This window comes from Acomys russatus, chromosome 32, assembly GCF_903995435.1.
Source record: "Acomys russatus chromosome 32, mAcoRus1.1, whole genome shotgun sequence".
Taxonomy (NCBI): Eukaryota; Metazoa; Chordata; class Mammalia; order Rodentia; family Muridae; genus Acomys; species Acomys russatus.
Genome location: NC_067168.1, coordinates 40,010,281 through 40,034,223, shown reverse-complemented (window position 1 = coordinate 40,034,223; position 23,943 = coordinate 40,010,281). Strand labels below are relative to the sequence as shown.

The window sequence follows — 23,943 nt, the reverse complement described above, 5'->3', positions numbered from 1 at the left end:
CCAAAAGACCTGGCAGCCTTTGAGTAGATGGGCTGTGGAAATCTGGGAAGGGCCTGGGCAGTTAGAGCTCCTCTGAAACAGGCAAGACTTTCAGTTTAACCAGGGTCAAGTTAATTAGACTGTGGCTGCAGGAAGCTGCTGGGTTCCACTGAATATTTGCTTAATTAAGAGCTAATTAAATTATTAGAGATTGGGTCTCACACAGGCTATCTTGGGGCCCCCACTGTGCAGCCCAAATTGCTCTTGAACTTGTGGCAATCCTCCTGCTTCAGCCTCTTTAGGGCTGTTCCTGCCTGGGCTGTCCTCTGCTCTGAGAAGAGAGCCGTGCAGAGCCTAGGTGGCTTAGCTGTCTCCCCCTGTGTCATCACCATAGAGTCAGCCGGAACAGAGGTGTCCTCTCCCTAAGAATCGCCCGTGGAATCTCCTTGATTCATCTCCTGTGGTGATGGTGATGCCTGCCTCATGTTAAACAACCCCACCCTCCAGGCTTTGAAGGGCAGGAGTGTTTGCCCTAGTTACTGCAAAGCCAGTGCACGGCAGGAATACAAAGACCCCTGGAGAAGCCGTTAATGATTAAATCCAGGGCTTTGGGCCTGTTTTCCTCGGAGATTGTTCCTTCCTGAACTTTGCTCCCTCACGCCCCAGGACTCACCCCACCATAGCCAGCTTGCCTGCTGCTTATAGATCTTGGTTTTGAGGTTCAACTGGAGCTTTCCCTCCAGCACCCAGAGGACAGTGGGCTTATGGTACCTCGTGCCCTGCATGTAGGGATTCCTCTCTGGGCTTTGTTCCCTAAGGCTGGGAGTAGCTGCCTCCTGTAGTGTGGCAGGAGATGGATGGCTTTGCCTTGGGTGGATAGCCCTGCCCCTCAGGAGCTGGTAGACCTAGTTTGACTGGCCCCCGCTAGCCCTCCCTAAACTGGACTTAACCAGTTAGCTTTTGTCCTGACTTCCTGGGCTTTCTTAAACAAAAGGCCTGTGAGTGCCTGTGGAGCCTTATGTTGGGGGTTGCAGTTGCATTTTTTTAAATCCCAATCTTTTCCTTTTAAGGTGTGACTTGTCCCCTCACTTTATCAGGAAGCCTCTCCCAATTTCGTATTTAGCCTTTTCCTCACCAAAACTAGATTTTAATTTCAGACATCAAATTATCCTCATGGTTTTATTATGTGTGTCCTGCATGCAGTGTTCTGGGTGGTATAAGTTTGCCTGATGCCTGACGTTTGTTATGGTAGCCTCACACAGGGGTTCCTGAAAGTTTTCCCTAAAGATCTCCATGGCCCCACGCAGGTATCTTCAGTGTCCTTGAAGAGGACTGGGGTCAGCTGTAATGACCAGAAAGAGGCTTTTTGAAGTCCATGCAATCCCTATGCTAGGGATGTGGCTCAGTGGAGGGCAGCCGGAGGAAAGAGCTGCTGCGCTGTCTGGTTCCCTGCTACCACACAGGTGTGTGTGGATCCCTGCCAGCCCTTGAGCTCTCCCTGAGCTGAGCCACAAGGACACATATGGCAACTCCAGGAGAGGATTTTAGGCATGCATGCATGCGTGTTATTTGTATTCATTTTGTTTGTTTTGAGACTGGGTTACTCTATGTCGCACTGGCTGTTTTGGAACTACTGTGTAGACCAGGCAGACTGGCTTTGAACTCAAAGAGATTCGCCTGCCTCTGCTTCCTGAGTGTTGGGATTAAAATATGCCAACATAGTCAGCTGGTTTGGAACTCCTGAACAAAAAAATACCAGCATTGTATGATTTCAGCAAAGACTTTAAGCTCAGAGAGAAATTGCTGCAGGGTAGGGTGGGACAAGGTGCTTGGGCAGATCTACACCTGCCCTTTTCTGGTTCAGCATTTGCTTTGCCCAACAGGAGAAGAAATCAGATTGACTCTACTGGGGGTAGGTGAGAGTCTTCCTCCTGTACTGAGAGTTTGATTATGGTATAACTGTGTGTCAGGAGTCCAGCCTTACTTGGTCTCAGTCAGGAGGTCATGCAGTCAGAATGCTGCTTTTTGTTGTTGTTGTTTTCCCTGAGACAGAGTCTCTCTGTATAGCCTTGGCTGTCCTAGACTCACTTTGTAGACCAGGCTGGCCTCCAACTCATAGCGATCTGCCTGCCTCTGCCTCCCAAGTGCTGGGATTCAAGGCGAGCGCCACCAAGCCCAGCTCAGATTAAGGCTAGTACATTTAGAGACTTTCCCAGAACTGTGGACTTTGATGGGTTAGGCCTTTGTTTTAGCTTTAGCAGATGGTGCCCTTCCACCATGGAGTCAGTTGTGCTAAGGGTCTGGGCCCACTAACAGTATAGTGACGTGGGCCTGTAACACAAGCACATGGGTGGCAGAGGCCAAGAAGACACGGAGTTCAATCAAAGCTAGCTTCAAGGTGCTTAACGCTGTGAGACATTGGAGCATGGTTGTGCATGAATCCCAGGCGCCCAGGAGGCAGAGGCAGGAGGATCTCTGAGTTAGTTCTAGGCAGGCCTGGATTGAGACCACATCTCAAAAAATATTTTTTCTTTGTAAGCTACATTAAAAAAAAAAATCATTAAATATATTTTAAAAATTAAGCCACATTTCTTAAGCTCTAATAAAGTTGATAAGATAGGTTTTAGCTAAAGTTGAAATTTGAGCTGGGTGTGGTGGTACATGGTTTTAATCCCAGAATTTGTGAAGCAGAGGTGGTCTCTGTGAGTTCAAAGCCAGCCTGTTATAATAGACATAGTGAGCTCAGGACAGCCAGAGCTATAGTCAGACCTTGTCTCTAAAACAAGACCCAGAATAAGGGTGCAATTCGAAGGGTTGTATATTGTCCAGGATGAGGACCAACCCGACCAATGGAATGTAAAAGAAGCCATTGTACCATCACAGCACTTGGCAAACAAACATTTAATCCTCCAGTGCTCTGCTCGCTCTTGGACAGAGTCCAGACCCGTGCCAAGGGGCGGGCCAAGAGGCCTCAGTAAAATAGCCACGCGGAGACTGGACTCAAGTGTAGAAACCAAAGCCCGAGGACCCTCAGGATTAGTTGGCTCCTCCCCTTGCAGAGGCCCTGGCCAGGTATAGGCCCTTGTGACGGAATTGTCTCCTACCCCCATCCCGGCACCGTCTATTCTTTAGTTTGGTACAACTTGGAACCCCTTCTTGAGAGGTGGGAGGAAGTGGCTAATCCCCACTTCCTTCCCTGGAGTTTTATGAGCCTGAGGGAGCCTGCCTTCCCCTGCCTTAATGGTCATAAATGACCCTCTCCTGAAGGCAGGGCCAGGCCCCTATCATTCTCAGCCCGAACCCCGGTGTGGTGCTTATTAAGTGCTTTTTGATGGCAGCAGCGCTGGTCCTTCTGCAACTGGGTGGTGGAGGAGAAGCTCTAGCTGGGAGACCACCTGGAAAGGGGTATCCCTCCTGACACAGCCAGCCTGGGCCTGCCAGGGTGTTGGAACACCGTTGTCCAGTAGTTGCCAGGGGAGTAGGTATAAGTAGGGGGGACAGTCAGGGCCACAGCGACCGAGGGGCCCTCTCTGCTCCCAGCTCATCATATCTGGCTGGAGAGACAATGGATTAAAGGGAAGAGGACCATACATGCAAAGGTGGGTTTGTGCTTTGGAGGTTGATGTGGCTTACCAGTGTGGGTCCCCCCACCCCCCAGTGCCTGGGTTTGGGTGCAAAGGGTCTTTGGAGCTACATGGCTCTTGGAGGCTCTGAGTGGCCTTTGGGACACTGCACTCTGTGCAGGACACTAACCAGCAGAGGGTTGATTAGCAGCAGGACTGATCTCCTGCTAATAGGGCCCTCTTTTCTCTGCCAACTAATCCTGCCAGGGTTTTAATGACTGTTCAGTCTCCTCCAGGAAGCAGGCTTAATGCCCGCTTGGGTACTTATCCTGTTACCCTGCTGGGTTTGAGAGCCGATGCCAAAGAGGCAACTCCTCCTGCCTGCCCTTTCTGAGAATCTTCCTAAAAAGTCCCTCTGAATTTTAATATTGTACAAGTAACTCCAGGCAAAGTAAGGTGTCAGAAAACCAGAAAAGAGTCTAGTCCTTCCTTAGTCTTCAAAAACCCAGGCTGGCTCTCACACCGAGAGCAACCTTGGCTTCCCAAGTATGGGGCTTATAGGCACACACTGCCATACCTGGTTTAAAAGTGCTTTCTTCAAAAAGCGTTTTTAGTTGCTGCCTGCCTGCCTGCTTGCTTACTTGTCTTATTACGTTCCTGGTTAGTGTGAGCCCTTAAATCAGTGCCTTCTCTTGTTTCTTCCCTCTTTTATAATGAGTTAGCTGAGGCCAGTGGGTGGGCTCTGAGTTGCAAGTGCCAGGTCTTCCACCTAAAACTAACTCTCAGGTGTGCCCAGTGTCCCCGACCCAGCTGAGCAGCTTCTTCTGGGGACCAGGTTTGCAGTAGGCCCTTTGAGTACTGCCCACCACCCACCAGATTGGTTCTTAGAGGCATAGGCATTTCCTACATACCACTGGCACTGTGTGTAGCCAGGACTCTCTAAGATTGGTGTGTAGGCTTAGAGCATTTACACACTCAGCCCCCTGTGTAAATGGCCTTGGGACCTTTTTGGGTTCTTCCTTCCAAACCATCACCTTGGGCAGAGAAACTGTCTTGAAAAAATTTTTTTTCTGTCTGTCTGTCTGTCTGTCTGTCTCTGTCTCTGTCTCTGTCTCTGTCTCTGTCTCTCTCTCTCTCTCTCTGGTTTTTCAAGACAGACTTTCTCTGTGTAGCCTTAGCTATATCCCAGACTCGCTTTGTAGACCAGGCTGGTCTTGAACTCACAGCAATTTACCTGCCTCTCCTGAGTGCTGGGATTAAAGGCGTGTGCCACCATGCCCAGCCCAAAAAATTATTTTTCATTGGTAACTCATACGTTGCTGTTGTTATTATTAGCATAGTCCTCACACTGGATTTTGTAGAAAGAAGCACCTTCAACTAACATCAACGATTTTGAAGTAAGCTGCTCATGCACTGAGGTCACCAGTGCGGTGCCATATGCTTTACTTACTATATTATTTCTTGCCAGGCAGTGGTGGCACATGCTATAGTCAACGCAGCACTCAGGGTTAGGGAAGCAGAAGCAGGCGGGTCTCTTGAGTTCAAGGCCAGCATGGTCTACAGAGTGGCTTCCAGGACACCCGGGCTACACAAAGAAGCCCTGTCTCAAAACAAAAACAATAGAATTTATTTGTGAGAAAGGTGTTGGGGACACATAGCTTAGTTGGTAGTTTTTGTTGTTAGAGAAGCATGAGGGTCTGGGTTCAGATCCCCAGTACCCACATAACAGCCAGATATAATGACACACATAGTGGGAGGGGAGTGTCGGGAGCCTGGAGATAGCGGATCCCAGGCCAGCCAGGCAAGGGGTTAACAGGTTCAGTGAGAAACCAATCCTGTCTCAAGAAGTAGAGTGGTGTGTGATCAAGGGAGACACTCAACACTCAGCATACAAGCACATAAACACATGCACACACCGCCAAACATACATCATACCCATGCATGGATAAAATGAAGGCTGAGCGCCCGGTGTGGTGGCGCACGCCTTTAATCTCAGCACTCGGAAGCAGAGGCAGGCGGATCGTTGTGAGTTCAGAGGCCAGCCTGTTCTACAAAGCGAGTCCAGGATAGCCACAGAGAGACCACCACACCTGGCTGAAAAACCAAAGGGGGGTGGGTGGGAGGAAAGGCTGGGCATGGTGGCACAGTGCCTTGTACCTGTTGTAATCTCAGCACTTGGATGGGGCTGTATTGCTGGGGTATCAGGGGTAGCCTGGCCTAGAACAGCCCCTGTCCTTTTTTTGTTTTTTTGTCTGTCTCTGCCTTCCAGAGTGCTAGGCCTTTTTTTTTTTTTTAAAAGATGGCGGTGATCACTTGTGGCACTGTGCTTTCTTTGTCCACTTGACCCGCTGACAGCCATGTAGGCTGGTGGCTGATCTTGTGACCGATGTTGCCCTGATGAGGGTTGTGAATGCCTCACACCAACTTAAGTATGCTCATGGGATAGCTGTGTTCTCAGCAGTAGGAGAGACCTTCACTCTGTCCTTCAGAATCAGCACTTCGGCTGTAGCTGTGTTCACATCTCTGCATTTGGCAAGTGTGCCTGTAGCCCCCTGAGCTTTGTTTTGTTGTCTGGACCCCAGCCTCCTCCTCCGAGGACAGATGGTGGATGCTCTGGCAGCTGAGGCTTGTCCCGGGCCTGCCTTCACTTCATCTCCACGTGGTGCTGTTCTCTGTTTAGTCATAAGGAACATCCCACTAGTGCTCTCTGCTCAGGGTGCTTGGATTCCTGGTCCATAGGCTCCATACCTCTGGTCCCTGCAAGCACAGGACGCTTGTCCAAGCTGTGTTCCTGGGCCTGGGGCGTGTTCTTCCCTGCTGTCTTGTTCTGTGGTTAGGGGACTCCTGCCCAGGGAGTTCTGCAGGGTCTGGCCTGCCAGCTCCTGTCTTCTCTCAGAAGTCAGCTGGTCTTCCACTGTCAGCCCCAGCAGCAGCAGAGGCTGAGTCATCAGGACACACTATGTGAGGCTGGGACAGGCTCCTCCTAAGGAAGCAGGGACACTTGGCTGACTCTTCACCTTCAGCACTTAACTGCGTGTCCCTTTCATGCCAATGTTTGGCCAGCGATGTCTGGGAGTTTTTACTTAGCTTTTTCCAGGCATGCCAGTGCCAGGTGTTTTTTTATTTTTTGTTTTGTTTTGTTTTAAATCCCCTGCCCACCATCCTCTTTGGGTTTTGTTTTGTTTTTTGTTTTGGAGACAGTCACTGTGTAGTCCTGGCTGTCCTTATGTAGGCCAGGTTAGCCTTGAACTCAGGAGATCTGCCTGCCTCTGTTACAAATGATGGGTTTGAGAGTGTGTGCCACCATACCCGGCAAAACTAAGAATGTTGGGGAGATGGCTCTTGGGGTAGGGAAGTAGAGCCTGAACCCAAGGACTAGGGTGTGGGGCAGCCTTAGGCAGATCCTACGGAGGCCTCTGCGCACTTTTTGTCTTTTGTGTTTTGTTTGTTTTTCAAGACAGACCGACTCTCTGTAGACCAGGCTGGCCTCAAAATGAGATCTGACTGGCTCCGCCTCCTGAGTGCTGGGATTAAAGGTGTGTGCCACCACTGCCTGCCACATTTTTGGGTTTGCTTCAAATTGTCAGTCTGCCTATTGTTTCGCTATAATGCCTGTGAGCTGTTTTGGTAATGTAGTCAAATCAGGACCTTTGAGTACGCTAAAGCATCCTCTCTCTGTACTCTAAACTCAGCAAACGCAAGGCCACCTAAGACTTTTTAAAACCCGAGAGCCAGACCAAACTTGTTTATGTAGCCCAGGCTGGCCCCAGAGCTCATGTTTCTACCACATTGACTTCCTAACTGGTAGGGACACCCCACCAGACTGGAAAGGTCTCACTTGTAAGAGATCAGAGTGGCGGTTGTCAGCCTGTGGTTGTCAGTCCTTTGGGGGGGTCAAATGACCCTTTCACAGGGGTCACCTACAACCATTAGAAAACACATACTTACGTTGTAATTCATAACAGCAGCAAAATTACAGTTATGAAGCAGCAACAAAGATCACTCTGTGGTTTGTGGGGGGGGGTCGTCACATCATGAGGAACTGTATTAAAGGATGGAAGCCTCAGGGAGAGGAGACCCAATGGATTAGAGGAAGGAGCCTGGGTAGGGTTTAGCAAATACGAAATTACTCCTCCGTGGCCCGTGGATTGTTTTCACCCAGTCCACTGGCCTCCTGTGGGATGTAGTTTAGGACCCTTAATAAGATAGACAGGGTCTCTAGCTCCAGGCTGGTCAGAAACTCCGACTTGTGCATAGCTGGGAAGCAGAGCACATATGTAGTTGTGTGTATAGACTGAGGGGTTGTCAGGCCCGAGATTATCAGTAGAGATTTCTGTCTACGGTTCATTTGTTGGTTTGTTTCTTTACCGAGTTTTGAGACAGGCCCTGGCTAGTTTGAAACTCACTGGTCTCAAACTCACAGAGACCTACCAGTCTCTGTTTCTAAGTGATGGATAAAGGCGTGCGCCACCACGCCTGGCTGAAAAACTCACTAGCTTGTATAAACTGGTCCTTTGGATTTTTAAATTCGTTTGTGTAGATTTGGTTCTCTGGCTCGTCCTTGTGTGTCTTTTGGCTTAGTCATTTCCTTTTGACCTTATTGCTGGGCCCTCTAACGTTTGACTTGGTTGGTCACATCCAAGATGTCATACATTTTTCCCCTCTCCTCCTTCTGATAGAAATACTGAGGGGTACAAAAAACCCCACAAAACCCAAAACAAAACAGAGCTGGGTGGTTGTGGCACACACCTTTAATCCCAGCACTTGGGAGACAGAGGCAGGCAGATCTCTGAGTTTGAGGCCAGCCTGCTCTACAAAGTGAGTCCAAAATTAATCAAGGCTACATAGAGTAACCCTGTCTCAAAAAAACCAAACAAAAAGAAATCCTGAGGGGTGTGTTTGAGTGGGTAATGGTTCGAACAGACATTAATTTGTCACAACACACGATGGAAAGCAGATTGTCAGTGTTTGGAAATGACCTTCTCAATCTTTCTGGATTTTGTTGTTTTGGTTTTGAACTGTTTTTTTCTCAAATGTAGCTAGAAGGGCCACCTTCAGGTGCATTTAAAGATTTATAGATGAGCTGGATGGTGGCAGCGCATGCTTTTAATCCCAGCACTTGGGAGGTAGAGACAGACATAGCTCTGAGTTCAAGCCTGGTCTACAAAGAGTCTAGGACAGCCAGTGAGGGCTCTGTTACACAGAGAGACTGTGTTTCAAAAAACACCCCCCCCCCCCAAAATTTTTTTTTGTAGATGCGCCCGCTCAGTGGTACACACCTGTAATCCCAGCAAACAGGGAGGTAGAGGCAGGCGGATCTCTGTAAATTTGAGGCCAGTCTGGACTTTAAAGTGAGTCCAGGACAGCCAAGGCTACGCAGAGAAAACAGGGTCAGTAATTAAGAGCACTGGCTGTGCTTTCAGAGGACCCAGGTGTGATCCCAGTGCCCATGGTGTGTCACAACTGGTTTCCAGAGACCTGTGGGCACTGCACACATGGAGGCAAAAACATGTCTCCTCTTTTTTTTTTTTTTAAAGACAGAAATGATTCTTGTTGAAATACATAGAAAATTGAATTCATATCTCACCATGACACTCCCCGCAAAGATTGAAAAACATTTTTTCCCCCTTTTTTCTGAGACAGAATTCCTGTTTAAACCTTGGCTGTCCTTGCCTGTCCTGGACTTGCTACATAGACCAGGCTGGCCTCGAACTCATAGTGATCCACCTGCCTCTGCCTCCTGAGTGCTGGGATTATAGGTGTGTGCCACCACCTCCCGGCTGTTTTTTTTTTTTTTTTTTTTTTTTTTTTTTTTTTTAAACAGTGTAGCCCTGGAACTTGACATGTAGACCACATGTAGAGATTGCCAGCCTCTGCTTCCTCAAGTGGAGATTGAAGGTGTGTGCCTCTACACCCAGCTAGATTTATTTATCTTTCCTGTATTGTGTGTATTTGCTTGCGTGTAAGTGTGCGCATGTCTGGAAGAGGATGTCGTATCCCTTGGAACTGGGATCTTCCAGCAGAGGCGTCTGTAGGCAGTGCTGGGTCCTCTGCAAGAGCAGCAAGCACACTTAACCTCTGAGCCGCCGTCCACTCAGCCAACCTCTTAGCACATTCCTAGGTCTAAGTTTTCAAGCTACAGTTAATGAAAGGATCACGAGGCTCCGTGGAGCTGATGGTACTTGACCCACTGGGCTAGGTGGCCAGGTGTTTTAGGGCCGTGCCTCACTACACGTTCTCATTAGCTCAGGGTAGCGGGAGAGCAGACAGCTCACCCAAGAGGAGGCACCACTCTGTAGCTCCCAAAGAACTACACTAACAATTTCAGGGTGCCAAAAAAGGGGGGCTGGCAATGCATGCAGGCAGAGAGAGGAGAATGGGTTGCTGTGCCGATGTTAGAACAGCGTGCTTTCTTGGGGGTGGGGGCAGCAAGCGTTCTGTTGTTCACTGGCCTGCAATTGCTTATCGGGAGAGTGTCCCTGGAACTCTTTGTCTCCTGAGGAGATAGGAACAAAGGCTCTGTTCTGGTCCAGCTGCCATCTTGGGCCCAGTTATTTCATCAAGACCTTCTGCTTTCTTTGGACTATAAATTGATTATCGATTCCCTAGGGGGAAGTAGCCTTTTGGATTTTGGGGCAGGATAGTGGCCTGGGCTGGGCTGGGCTGAAGCATCTGGGGCACCCCTTGGAAAAAGACACCGAGGGCTGTGTCCTTGTGTCCGACCAGAGGGAGGGTGGGGGTTGGGTCTCCCCAGCGTCTGCATTTCTACTGCTGGGTTTTACCCCCCTGAGGGGGTTGTGGAGAAGTCTGAGGTATTGGGAGCAGTATTGGAGAGGAGGTAAGAATGTGTGTGTGTGATAAGAGAGGAGCCAAGGCCTTGGGAACGGGGACCAGGCATGACAGCATCTGGCCAGAGATCTCACCCTACCTCGCTCTGGAGATAATGCTACTGATGTCAGGCCTGGTTCACGCAAGAGGAATGCATTCTGGACCTGTTTGTGACTTAATGAGGAGCCACTGGGCTGCCAGGGCTTCAACAAAGAGGCAGTCATCTGTTGTTGTAGCAGTAGTTGAGGTCTGGAGAGGAGTCCTGTTACAGCCTGCCAGGGCACAAGAGCCTGCTGCTTTCCACTCTGACCTGGGGCCACTTTCCAATTGTGTCCTTGAGCAGACTAGGCCATGCATGCCCACTCTTCATCTATAAAACAGTGGTAGTGACAGTAGTCATCCCATCGGACAAAGCAGTAGGACCTCGAAGTCATCTGCATGCACACGCACATGTACTCGCACACACATATCGGTGCTTCTGGTAAAGCTTGGATAAATGATGTCGGAGTGCCCCCTATCCCTGTTAAAAGTCTTTGTGTGTCTTTTATGGGGAAATAAAGAAGCTTGAGGTAGTCTAACCCAGTCCTGAGGATCACATTATGGGTCACCCTCACGGTCAGGTGTGCCATGTTCGTATCTGGGACTACTATTACTGTTTTGGATACACTTTTATGTATATGAATGTTTTGCCTGTGTTTATGTATGGGCACCACATGTGCCACCACATGTGCATCTGGTGTCCCTAGGGCAGTGGACACTAGAGTTGAAAAGTTGTGTGAGCCACCATATGGCTGGGAACCAAAGCTGGGCCAGTCTTTCCAGCCTCTTAGAGAATGAGACTGTGTGTGTCTGTGTGTGTGTGTGTGTGTCTCCCGGGGGAGGACTGACCGACTGGCTGGTTCTGTGTGTGTGTGCAGGTGAACCCTGAGACAGGGTGACAGACACTGTAGTGCTGGCTGTCCAGTAACTTGTTAGGTATACCAGGCTGTCTAAGAGATTCACCGTCACCTGCCTCTGCTTCCTGAGTGCTGCTGGCACCAAAGATATGCACCACCACCTCCAGCCTCTTCTGGCCTTGAAAAAAGAAAGAAAGAAAAAAAAAAAACAAAAACAAGAAACGAAACAATATGGTCACTTTTGTCATGGCTCAATATGGTCACTTTGTCATGGCTCAGGTCTATCTATACTTTCAGTTATTAGGGATGCTGAGCCAGCGGGTGGAAGTTCAGGATAGCAGCCTGGGTAACTTACTGAGACTCAATCTGTGTCTTGGGTTCAACTCCACTCCTCAGTTCTTTTACGGCTCTCAGAGCTGAATCCCTGGACGGTACTGCTCAGCTGTGGACTGCTAGCCTAGCCTGTTTCTGGCCCAGGGCTCAATTGTTTGTGCAATATGTAGGCTTCATGAGGAGCAAGTGTTGACGTTGGCCTTGAGTCTGCCCCGGTTATTACATTTTACTAAAAAGTTTTGCTTAGACTTTGAGGACAGGGAAACTATGGCTGGCACTAGGGTATTGTGGATTCTGGCTTTTCCTCTGGGTGCTTTGCTATCCACCCTGTTTTGGTGGAATGAATTAGCTTTACAGACCAGGCTAGGAAGACGCCTTAGGCGCCCTCATTCCCCAGGGAGCAGACACAGCTGTACTGGACAGAGATAGCAGGCGGCTCTGGTGCAGCCATTGTGGTGTGTGACAGCTAAATGGGTTTCCTAGGCTTTGTAGGAGTCCTGCAGTCAACCGCAGTGGATCCAGCTCAGCCTGGCTGGAAGGGGTGAGGCACCAGCAGCAGGTGCCTCACCAGATGCTCTCCGTGCCTGTGCTTCCTGAGCTGTCTGCCATCTCCCACAGATGGCCAGGCTTGCTCACACTAAAAGGGGCAAAACTAGAAAGCCTGTTAGTACTTTTTCAGGGAGAGCCTGGACATTCCCCTTCCCTCATGGAAAAAAGTTTCTTCACATGGACTACAGTTTTGTCCATGCTTCTGGGAGGCCAGTTGTTTGTGTCATTTTTCTGTCATGCCTGGCCCCCCTTTCTTCTCTTGGCTTTTTGTTGTTTGTAGGGGTCCTGTGTGCTTTTCGCTTGCAGACAGTAAAGTCACCTCTTCGGAAGACTCTGTGTCAAATTGCCGATAGACTGCGGGGGTGGGGGTGAGGGCAGGTAGAGGAGAGGTGTGGGTGGTGGTTTTGCCTCTTTCTGTCACAGTTCTGTTCTGGTGAGATGCCAGCCCATTCTGCTAAATCAAATCATTGTGTACCAAAACCCATTATTTCCTTCATTTTCTTCCTCGGCTGTTTATCAAACATGGAATTACCAGGTGGTTTCCAGGGCTGCAGTTAGACAGTGACCCCCCCCCCCCCCCCCCCCCCCCACACTTAGTCGGAGGAGTGAAAAGTGCTAAGAAGGAACTCTGGGGCAGGGTGGCACACACTTGAGTTGGAGGCTGGCCTGGACCAGCACCTAGTTGGCAGTGAAGTGTTTGAGGAAGTAATGAGGGGAGCCAGGCAGACTAATAAACAAAGAGGGTTTGAGCAGGCGGTTAGCTGCCCTCTGAAATCTAAACCCAAGGGGCACACAGTGTCAAGGGAGAGGATGCCAAAGGCAGTAGGGGAGGCATCTCCTGGCTGTTCGGACTTCTTTTTTGAAGCACAGGGACAGGGGTCACAGCATGCACCGCCATGCCTGGGTCTTAGACCTCTTAAAGGGCTCTGTCCTCTGCCTGGGGGAGAGACCAGCAGGGTGGGGTGTCCTAGGATTTTCTCCCTCTTCTCCCTCACTGATGGCTTGCTGGACTGGGCACGTATATGGCAGGACAGAGCATACTGCACAGTGAGGAAGTGCACAGTGTTGGAAGGGCTGACCACTGTGCTTCCTCGGTGGAGACAACGGCAGCCGCTGGCCTGCAAAGCAAGTTGGGCTGTGGCAGTGTCAGGCAGTCAGCCAGTGCACCCCTTCCAGCTCCAGCTCCTGGGATCGTTCAACATTCTTTTCTGTGGGCACACAAATTACCTAGGCTGGAGAATGCCACTGAAAGGTTTTGTGGATAAGGACCTCTTTCCTCAAACAAGGTCCTCCTGTAGCCCAGGCTAGCCTTGGTCTGTTCATACAAAAAATTCTGATCTTCTTGCCTCCACTTTCTTCTGAGTGTTGGGATTACAAGCATGTGTGCCATCACGCCTAGTTTATGTGAAACTAGGGTTCTATTAAACCTAGTCAGGGCTGTGTGTGTGCTGTGAGCCACTGAGCTGGCCCAGGGCAGGAGGGTTCATGGCTCCCATCCTTCTCCTCCCAGCCACTTAATCTAGTCTTACAAGTGGCAGCACACAAGTGCTCTTCCAACGCAGCCTCACAGGTCTGTCAGCTATGTATTTTAAGGCAGGGTCTCGTAGCCCAGGCTGGCCTTGATTTCCTCCCTATGTGGCTGAGGATAACCTTGAACTTCTGGTCCTGCAGCTTACCCTTCGCAAGCCATGGGGATGACAGATCTGTGCCACCAAGTTTAATGCAGTGCTGGGGATTGAACCCAGGGCTTCCTGGTGTCCTAGTCAAATACCGTCAGTTGAGCAGCGTCTTCAGACCTTGTCTTGTGCCTTCTGTGTCATCTGGTCCTCTTGTCGGTGCTAATAGAAGTTGAAACAGGGCTTCCAGGAACCTATCTGAAGGTTGCTGTGCCTAGTGTTCTTCTAAAGCCTTAGATTATGGAACTGAATCAATCAAGCCACCTCCCTCCCTCCCTCCCTCCTCCAACTCAGAGATCTGCTCTCCTCTCTGTCTTTCCTTGCCCCCTGATATGCTGGTGTGTCTGGGACAGTAGAGGTGGGAGAGGCTCTGTCACCACCCCTGTGAAGCTGAGCAGGAGGTCCTCAAGTGGCCTCTTTCCCAGTTATGTTAATTAGCACCATGCAGTTTGAGGAGGCTCCTCTGAACATGACACACACCTGTGGCCCGGTACTGAGCAGGACCTCATCTGAGACTTGATATTCTTTCGTTACCTTTATTTTTCCCGATAAAGTAAAAACCAGCCAGGCTCCCAATGCTTGGGAAGCAGGAAGATCACTACAGGGTTGAGGCCAGCCTGGTGGTCCGTGGTGAGGAGTTGCTGGGCAGCCCAGGGCTAGAGTGAGACGATGTCTCCCCTCAGCAAACAAAGGAAAGTTATGTTTTTGTAGTGTGTCATAGGATAGAATAGGATGACCTGGGACTGACTTGTGTAGCCCAGGTTAACCTTGCAAGAGATAGCCTCATTTTCTGAATTTCTATAAAGCTTTGTCCTGTCCTGTCCACCCCACCTCCTCCCCGTCCCAAAGAGGCCAGCATGTTTGCTAACTGTGTCCCAGGCCATTGGTAGTCTGTTAGTATTTGAGTTTTTCTTTCTTTTCCTCTTCGCCAGTTTGTGCATTTCCCTTGGCTTTCCAAACCACCCATCCCCACGGCCCCCCTAAAACAGGCAGTGGGCAGAGGAAGGAAGCCTGCTTGGCTACCTCAGGGAAAGAAAGGGTTTCAGGTGTACAGTTAAGGTTCCGGGCCATCTACTGAGCCCGTCCCATTCTCAAGTCATGTACCTAAGCATTCCTTTTCTTGGCTAGAACTAAGAGAGCACCCTGCTCCAACAGGCAACAGGATTCAAAACCCTCAAATATTCATCTTGGGTGGGTCTGGCTTGAAAATCTGTAATTTACACAAGCAGTGATCTCTTATTTCCGGCTGGACGCTCCATAAACTGCTCATTAGAACACCAGAGGTCAGGTGCATGCCAGGGTGGCAGCTGGGACATTAATGATTTCATAGATTTTTGTGTGACACCCCCCCCCCCCCACCAGGGGTGCTATAATCCGGACTAGGGATTCTTGTCTGTCTGTCTGTGTTCGTTCCTTCCTTCCTTCCTTCCTTCCTTCCTTCCTTCCTTCCTTCCTTCCTTTTCCCTCCCTCCCTCCCTCTCTCCCTCTCTCCTTCCCTCCTTCCCTCCCAAACCTCCACGCAGTCAGTCCTTGCTTGCTTGCCTTCTGTGAGATAGAACTTAAGATAGTATATAGAGTGAGGGCAAAGGAAAAGTAATACCTAATGGGAGATTGTGGAAAGAATGACCAGGTTAGAAGCAAATTATGTGGGGCCACCAGAGGATTTATGAGGCCTTTATTAGGGAGAGTTCCTCAGAGCAGTCTGATTCAGAGTCTCAGGCCTGTCAGCATGTTGTTGTTGGATGTGTCCCTGGTATTGGGGTCTGAGGGGTTTGTTGTTTGTTTTGTTATTAAGTTTTTAGATTGACTTATTTTAATGTGAATAAGTATTTTGCTTGTATGTACGTCTGCACACTATGTACGTGCCTGGTGTCTGCTGGGGTCAGAAAAGGCATTGGGTCCCTTGGAGCTAGTGTTGGGGACAGTTGTGAACTCCTTTGGGTTACATACCTGTGTGACCACCTGAGGCATGCCCATCGCTCCTGAACAAAGGTTGGGGTTCCAGGCCACCCCCGCAAACCCCCAAGCCCCCCTGCACTCATTCACACTTGTTTCTCTTGGGTTCCAGTTTCTTTCTCCAGAAGGGGAAGGATAATTAGATTCATCTTCATAGTTGACGTGACCAGTAGCTCTCCATATAACCTGCATAGCTGATGAGGAGGGCTTGTTTATTTTCTTGAGACAGGGTCTCTCACCGTGTAGCTCTGAGGCCAAGCTGGCCTCAACTTGACTGTTGTCTCCCAACTGCTGGGACCAAAGGTGGCCATGCTTTTGAACAGTTTTATTTTATTTTTCAGGCACAGTTTCATGTGCCCCAGGCTGGCCTGGAACTTGCAAAGTAGGTGAGGATGACTTTGAACTCCTTACCCTCCTGCTTCCACTGGGGTTACAGGTGTGCGCCTCCCCGGCTGTATGGAGATTGAACCAGGCTTCACAACCTTTTGTTTTAATCTTTAAGTTCTGTGTGTGCTTGCATGCAGGTTATGTGGGGCTGGCCATGGCAGCAAATCCCAACGCCCTGTGGGTTTTGAGGCTAGCCTGATCTACATAATAAGTACATGGAGAACCACCTTCTGTCATTCTCACCCCAGAAGTAAATTTGCTGGGTCTTTGGAAGAGCCTTACTCATCTCCCTATCCCACAGCTCCTCAAACCGAGTACTGGTTATATTAGTTGTGATTTCATAAACACAACCCTGCAGCTACTTAGCCATGACGGGAGTGGCCTGGAAATTCTAGAAGATTTAGTCAATGAAGACCCAGTAGTCCCGGCACTTGGGAGACTTGAAACAAGAAGGTGATGCAGGTTTCAACCAGAAACACACTGAATATTTCTGATCTGAGTTGAGGCTGTAGACCAGCAGGAGGGGGCTTGTCTGCAAGCCTGATTCCATTCTTAGCGCTATACCAAAACATTGTGATGGTACTTAGAATACAGGCCACTTTGCGATGTCGTTAGAAATCACACAGATGACAGGAGGATTTAAAAAAAAAACCTGTTTGGAAAACTTGGCCTCAGCTGGTGGTGGCCCAGTGCTTTGGGAAGCAGAAAGAGACCAGGGTGTGGGAGTGGGGTGGGGGTCGCAGGCAGATATCTGAGTTTGAGGACAGCCAGGGCTACACAGAGATACCTATGTCTTGTAAAACAAAAAGGAAAGAAAGCTTGGCTTTACTGCATTGCCAGTGCTGGCTTCCAACTGTGTTTTTTTGGTTTTTGGTTTTTTTGAGACTTGCTTTGTAGACCAGGCTGGCCTCGAACTCACAGCAATCCACCTGTCTCTGCCTCCCAAGTGCTGGGATTAAAGGCTGCTGGCTTCCAACTGTAGAACTCATCCTGCCCCAGCCTGATGCTGTTGGATCCAGAATTCAAAATGTCTGCCTGGGCTACACGAAAACTGTCTCAATAAATAAGGAAAATAATAAACAAAGCCGGGCGTGGTGGCGCACGCCTTTAATCCCAGCACTCGGGAGGCAGAGGCAGGCGGATCGCTGTGAGTTCGAGGCCAGCCTGGTCTACAAAGGTGAGTCCAGGATGGTCAAGGCTACACAGAGAAACGCTGTCTCGAAACCCCCCCCCCCCCCCCCCCAAATAATAATAATAAACAAACCTGGACTAGAGGGATGGCTCAGCTGTTCTTCCAGGTAACTGACACCCTCTCCTGGTTTCTGAGGGCATTGCACGCAAAACACCATACACATAAAATAAAAATAATAAAAACTCAAAACCACCTTATGGCATGTATTAGTTTTATTAGTGCTGAGTAGATGCTACATTCTTTTATTCAGTTTCTTTTCTTTGTTGTTGTTTTTATTGTTGTTGTGAGCCTAGCCTTTAATGACTGAGCCATGTCTCCATCCCTCACTTTAATTTTTTGAGACTGGGTGTGTCATTCCCCTCCCCCATCTGCTCCATCCCCACCCCCAATTGCTGTGTAGACTAGGCTGGCCTCAAACGGAGGTCCTCCTACCTTTGTCTCCCAACTGCAGGAGTGTGCCACCACCCCCTCAACGTTGTCTTTTTAAAAGTTCATGAAGTAGCCAGGCCTGGTGGCTCAGGCCTTTAATCCCAGCACTCAGGAGGCAGAGGCAGGCAGATCTCTGTGAGTTGGAGGCCAGCCTGGTCTACAAAGGGAATCCAGGACAGCCAAGGCTGTTACACAGGGAAACCCTGTCTTGAAAAACAAGCGTAAGTCTGTGAATTAATTGTGCCCTTTTCTTTCTGTACCGTTTCCTTCCCTCTCCCCGTCTCTCCCAGTTGCCCAGTTGCGGAGTCACAGGTATATGGCTCCTGCTGAGGGCTTGCTCACTCATTTTGGCTTTAAGAATCCTAGCTATGCTTTTCGTCAACATTTGTCTGTAGTGTGTACACCCAGGCAGAGGTCAGAAGAAACTTTGCTGGAGTAAGTGGGTCCCTGAGCTCAAAACTCCCAGAGGTCAGCGAGCACCTTTACCCACCAAGCCATCACACCAGCCCGGCCATAGAGCTATTTTTTTGATGTCCTTTAGCAGATGTTTTTCACGGCTCCAGACTTTGGTTTATTATTATTATTTTTTAAAGCGAGTCTCTGATTCATGTACAACCCACAGAGGAAGGAAAGTACAAACAACAGTTGGGCTCTTGTGCCACCTCACACTTTAGGAACGGGAGGTGTTCAAGGCTTTTTCCTTTGTGAGAGACCAAGTAAGTGTCTTGAACATTTAAGTTAAAAAACTTTTTTTAATTTAAAATAAAACCGATAAACAATGGTTTGATAAAGTGCTTCAGCTGAGGCATTTTCACAAACTTGAAAGCACGTGTAGGTCGGTCTGTATGCGGTAGAACCATTGCCTGAGTTTCTCCCACATGTATGTGATGTGTGTCCCAGCCGGTACTGGATGGAGGGCCACCCCCATCCTTCCTGCCCTGCCCCCCCCCCAAAAAAAAAAAGAGATAAAAAAAATTGGAGCCACACACCCTGTATCTTGTTTACCAGAAGCATTTCATTTCAGTAGGTACAGTGGCCAGCCTGCCTACCTTGTGTTGTTATTATTTATTTTTCTTAGTCTTAACACCCCCCCCCCCCCCCCCCCCGCTCCTTTCCTGCTGGGCCCACATTCCTAGGTCTTTGTCTCTGCTTGGTATTTTAGAAATTTTGGGAGAGGAAGGCCGTGAGGGGTGGGGCGTTGTAAAGCTGGGGGCAGGGAAGGGGGTGGTCACTTGGAAGGGTCAGAGGTCAGGCCAGCTCCATTTAGCTAGAGCAGCCAGATTGTCGCCAGGCCCGAGGGGGCGTGTCCGTGCATCTGCCAGGGCATCCCCAAACAGGCGGCCTGTAGGCCCTGGAATTTCTGCCACCAGCACACTCCACTCCTTCCCTTTCTGTTCCCTTGTTGTGGCTGCCACTTCTGGGGCCACAGGCTCCTACAGTCCGTTCTCCACGCCATGTGGGTCCTGGGGTCAGACTCTCAGGTGTGAGGCTCGGCAGCCAGCACCTTAACCCACGGAGCTGGCTCCCTAACCCCCAGTTAGTCCTTTTCAAGTAATTGCCCAGTTGTTGCAAAGACTTCCCGCAGTGCTCTTCCTCCCTTGTTGGTTATGTGTCTGCAGTTCTAAAAAATTCTGTCTCCCTAGTCTTAGAAATGGCAGGAGGACACTCAAAATATAACTAGTTCAAAATTAGAAGACCTAAAAACTGATCTTATTTTATGATTTTGTGACTCTAAAATTGCAATATCTTATATTTTAAATTTAAAAAAAAGCCCATGCACTTCAAAATTTGTAGTTTATTAGTTATAAGATACTGAGGCAGTTCTACACATCTGTAGGTTCTGTTATTAGCCACTTGGGTGCCTCTGCCCCTCCTAACCCGCCTTGTCCGAATCCACAAGGCATCTATCAGGGTTTGCTCCCGTCCCCTGTGAGGTGATTCCAGGCCATGTTTCATGTGGGACTCCCTTTGACTCATTTTGGAAGTATTTGGGCTCAGCTCTCCTGACACCGCCGCCTGTTCTGGCCAGGATTTCTTTCCCCTACTGTAAGGCCCCAGGGACTCTCCTGTGCCTGGCATCATGTAAGCTCTGTTGTAGGGTGGACAGACCTAAAGGCCTGAGTTTCTTAACACTTGGGCAGTTTCAGCCGAGAGTTGCTTGAAAGCCCTTTGCATCCTGTTGTCCAGCCCCCAGACAGGCTGGTTCCTAGGATTTTGAAGATTGGAAAGGGTCTACTGTGGGTCCTAGTCAGAGACCCTATTTTTTTCCAGATTAGAGGGGAGCTCAAGCCAGTCAGAGGAAGCCACCAGGCAGGTGGTCCTGGCTCCAAACCCTGAAGTGTGCTCCCTCTGGTCCTGGAGAGAGCCCTGTAGACTGGCCATGTGCTTTCACTCACGTCTGGAGAAAGCAAAGGGTCTTCTTCAGTGAGTCCACAAAGCTGCCACAGAGTTGCCTAGCTTAGAGGGGGAAGACCTTCTGGTGGGAGGTTTTCACACTTCATTCACTTTAGGAGGGGAGTGATCTGCCCAGCCAGTCCCTTGGCAGATGGAGGAGAGAGGGGGCTGGGGGAAGAACACAGCAGGGTTGCTGAACCCAGTAGAGTTGCTTTTCCACCTAGCTGAAATTTACTAGGGGATTGCTCTGGATTCATTCTGCTCAGCATTTTGGGGGGGGGTGTTATTTAGAATTCTCTTGGGAATGTTTAGATTGAGCATATGAGGAGGACCATGTCTTAAGGGGAAGACTTGCTTAAAAAGTCTCAAAGGTAGGACTAGCGCCAGCGCCACCTGTGTTGGTTAAAAAGTGACCAAAACTGGTCACACAGTCACAAGCTTACAATTCCCATGGCAGGCTCCACACAAGATGCCCTATCCACTTTTCTGTGAGATTAAGAACAGCCTAAATCTGTCTGTCTCTGGTTGCAGGATGGATGTACCCACCTCCTTGCTAAACTCCAGGGGCACAGCGCATTTCACCCCACCAAACTACCTATGGGGTGGCAAATGGACATGGGGAGGAAGCATGGGGCTGAAGCGGCAGCCCCTTTCTCAGCTCCAGTCTGGAGACCTCTGCCTAAATTACCTTCTAGCGCCTCCCCCAAGGGAGAGGGTGGTGGCTCCTTCCGGCTTTTTCCTGGCTACTGGGTCCTAGACTCACACAGCTTTTTGTCTTGGGTGGGTTAACCAGCTCTGTTCTTGGTTAGGAGTGTCCCTGCTGTGTGGTCTAGGCACCCGCACCACCTCCTGTCTTCACGTGGAGATTTAAGTGTGTTGCTGCGTGTGGCAAAGAATCCAGCTTACACATTGATTCCTGTGTCGCGTGCCCGCCCCCCCCCCCCCCCCCCCCCCCCCCCCCCCGAAATCCATCCAGCAGACATTAACGGAGGGAGGAGAGCGCGGCCGGTTTCCATGCAGAGTCCTCTCTCCTGAAAGCCCCCTGTCAGTCAGCAGGTGATGAGTGGGTGTCCAGCCCTTCTCTTTCCCCTAGCTCACAGGCTCTTAGGGAAGCTGTTTGCTGGCCTGGCTGCCTCCCAGTTTCAACTCCTTGGGATGATTTGGCAGCTAGAAGAAAGCTAAGAGGCAGGGTGGCAGACATGACTTTTACTTTTAACCGTAGTCCCCAAAGCTTCCCCCTGTAGCTTGCTGGAGTACCCAGGAGACACTGTGACTACCTTTGCTTCACATGCAGAGAGAGTGGCCACAGAAATCTTCTTTCATTCAGATCACCAATCCCAGAACTTCCTAGATCGATTGAAACACGGGGAGCTCCTCCCCATTTATGCCAACAAGACTTGCCCTACCGGATCCCTGACTTTGTGGTGTCTCTGATTCCAGCTGGAGTGGGATGTGGCACCTGGGTGGGGTTTCCCCCTGGTTTGGGACATCTGCTTAGGGGGAAGGACAGTGTCTTGACGAGGGAGGGGTACACATTATCTGGAGAATGGCTCTGGAATCTGGTATCTAGAGTTAGGACCATACTGCCTCCCCTTTGTTCATACCTGTCTGTCTGGTCCCCAGGTACTGCATCTTTACTGCGACACGTGCTCTGTTCCCATCTGCAGAGAGTGCACCCTAGGCCGCCATGGAGGCCACAGCTTCTCCTACCTCCAGGATGCCCTGCAGGACTCACGGGCACTCACCATCCAGCTGCTGGCTGATGCCCAGCAGGGCCGCCAAGCTATCCAGGTCAGTTTTCTGCCGCCTCGACTCACACCTTCCTTGTCCCTTCTAGAAGGCAATGGAAGGTGGGTACGAAGATTGCACTGCTCAGGTCACCTGACTAGAGACCTGTTATTCTACTTGACACGATTTCCATGAACCACAAGATGAGTTTGAAAGACAACAGGAAGCTCATTGTTTATATTTATTGGGGAAGGGGGGTGCTACATAATTAAAAACTCTGTGTTGCCAATTTAACCTCACTCTTCTGAGTGTTGGTTACAGGTGTGTACTGCCACCCCTGGCTGAATTTGCAGGTTTGTTTTGGTTTTGGTTTTTCGAGACAGGGTCTCTCTGTATAACCCTGGTTGTCTTGGACTTGCTTTGTAGACCAGGCTGACCTTGAACTCATAGCGATCCACCTGCCTCTACCTCCTCAGTACTGGGATTAAAGGCATGCGCCACCATGCCCGGCTGAATTTGCAGGTTTTATTGAATAGTTTCTCAGTAGCTGTCAGGTCTGTGTGTAAGGCATTGGAGTAGTCTTTTCTGAGTAATTAGAATTTTTTCCCTTCCCACCAGATGTTCAAAGCTGATGTTTAAAGAATATATTTCTGGAACCGGGCATGGTGGCGCACGCCTTTAATCCCAGCTCTCAGGAGGCAGAGCCAGGTGGGTCGCTGTGAATTCGAGGCCAGCATAGTCTACAAAGTGAGTCCAGGACAGCCAAGACTACACAGAGAAACCCTGTCTCGAAAAACAAAACAAACAAACAAAAGAATTCTAGAGTGTCAGATCTGCCGCCAGGAGTGGTACTTCACTTTGTCCATTTAGTTTTGCAAAGCTTTTGTTTGATTTCATCTGTATGTTTGTCTCTGTGTGTGCGGTGCCCTTGGAAGCCAGAAGAGGGTATTATTTAAACCCCTGGAACTGGTAGTTTCAGATGGCTGAATTTGGCATTGGGAACCCGACCTGGCTTCTCTGCAGAAAGAGCCAGTGCTCTTAAGTAGTGAGCCCTCTCTCCAGCCTCCTTTCAAAAGGACTGCACAGCCGAGGGGCCTGGTGTCCCTTGATTGACCTGGAATCCTGGAAACCAGGCAAGCCTTGGCCACATGAGGCCACACCTCAAGATACAAAATAACAAGCTGCCTGTGTAGTAGTACCCCGTGGCTGCTTCTAGGTTATTGCATCTCCATTGTTTCGCTCTGTGGCGACATGTCTGTGTCTTCACAGATAAGGCACCCAGTGTCATCTATTGTACTGTTACAGTTAGGATTCATGAAGAACTGTTTAGCCCTGTCTCCTGGATACTGTGTCCCTGGCCGCTGCCTCTGACCTGAGGCTAAGAGAGCTACAATTATTTCTCCCACCTTCTAGATCTTTGTAGAATCTTAAATACCCTCTTTCTGCCCTTGGTATTTTGTTTTTAAATTGAGACACAGGGTCTTATCATTGACTCTTGAGTGTTCTGGAACTTGAATTATAGACCAGGCAAGCCTAATTATTCACAGAGATCCACCAACTCTCCTGGGATTAAAGGTGGCTGCCACCAAATCTAGCCCTCCTTCCCATGCATAAAGACTGAGTGTGCCCAGGCAGGCCAGGGGACACGATAAAATTAACATTGTAGATTCTTTTGGGGTTTTTGTTTTGTTTGTTTGTTTTGTTTGTTTGTTTAGTTGTTTTCAAGGCAGTGTTTTCTCTGTGTAGCCCTGGCTGCTCTTGTAGAGCATTCTGGGTTCGAGCTCACAGAGACCTGCCTGCCTCCTCCTCTGCCTCCTGACTGTGGGATTAAAGGCGTGCGCCAACGCTGGTCCAGTTTATGCGGTATATTCTTTGTGCTTTGTGGGCTCAGCCACTCTCTCAGAGAGAAGTGACTTGTCATTGTTGGAGAGGGACTGCAGAGATGGCTCAGCGGTGTTGAATGTGCTCTTAAACATGTTTCATATTGGCTGGACGAATCAAATAAAGGCACAAAAGCTGAAGGGAGTCCCACT

At 49.6% G+C, this 23,943-nt stretch overlaps 1 protein-coding gene across 1 annotated transcript in view; it reads left to right on the top strand.

Annotated features, from left to right (window-relative positions):
* Positions 1-23,943, top strand: part of Trim71 (tripartite motif containing 71) — a 53,014-nt gene that overhangs the window by 17,363 nt on the left and 11,708 nt on the right. The window contains exon 2 of the mRNA XM_051140621.1: positions 21,806-21,973. Coding sequence (XP_050996578.1) covers positions 21,806-21,973 — 168 coding nt within the window. The remainder of the gene's footprint in view (positions 1-21,805; positions 21,974-23,943) is intronic.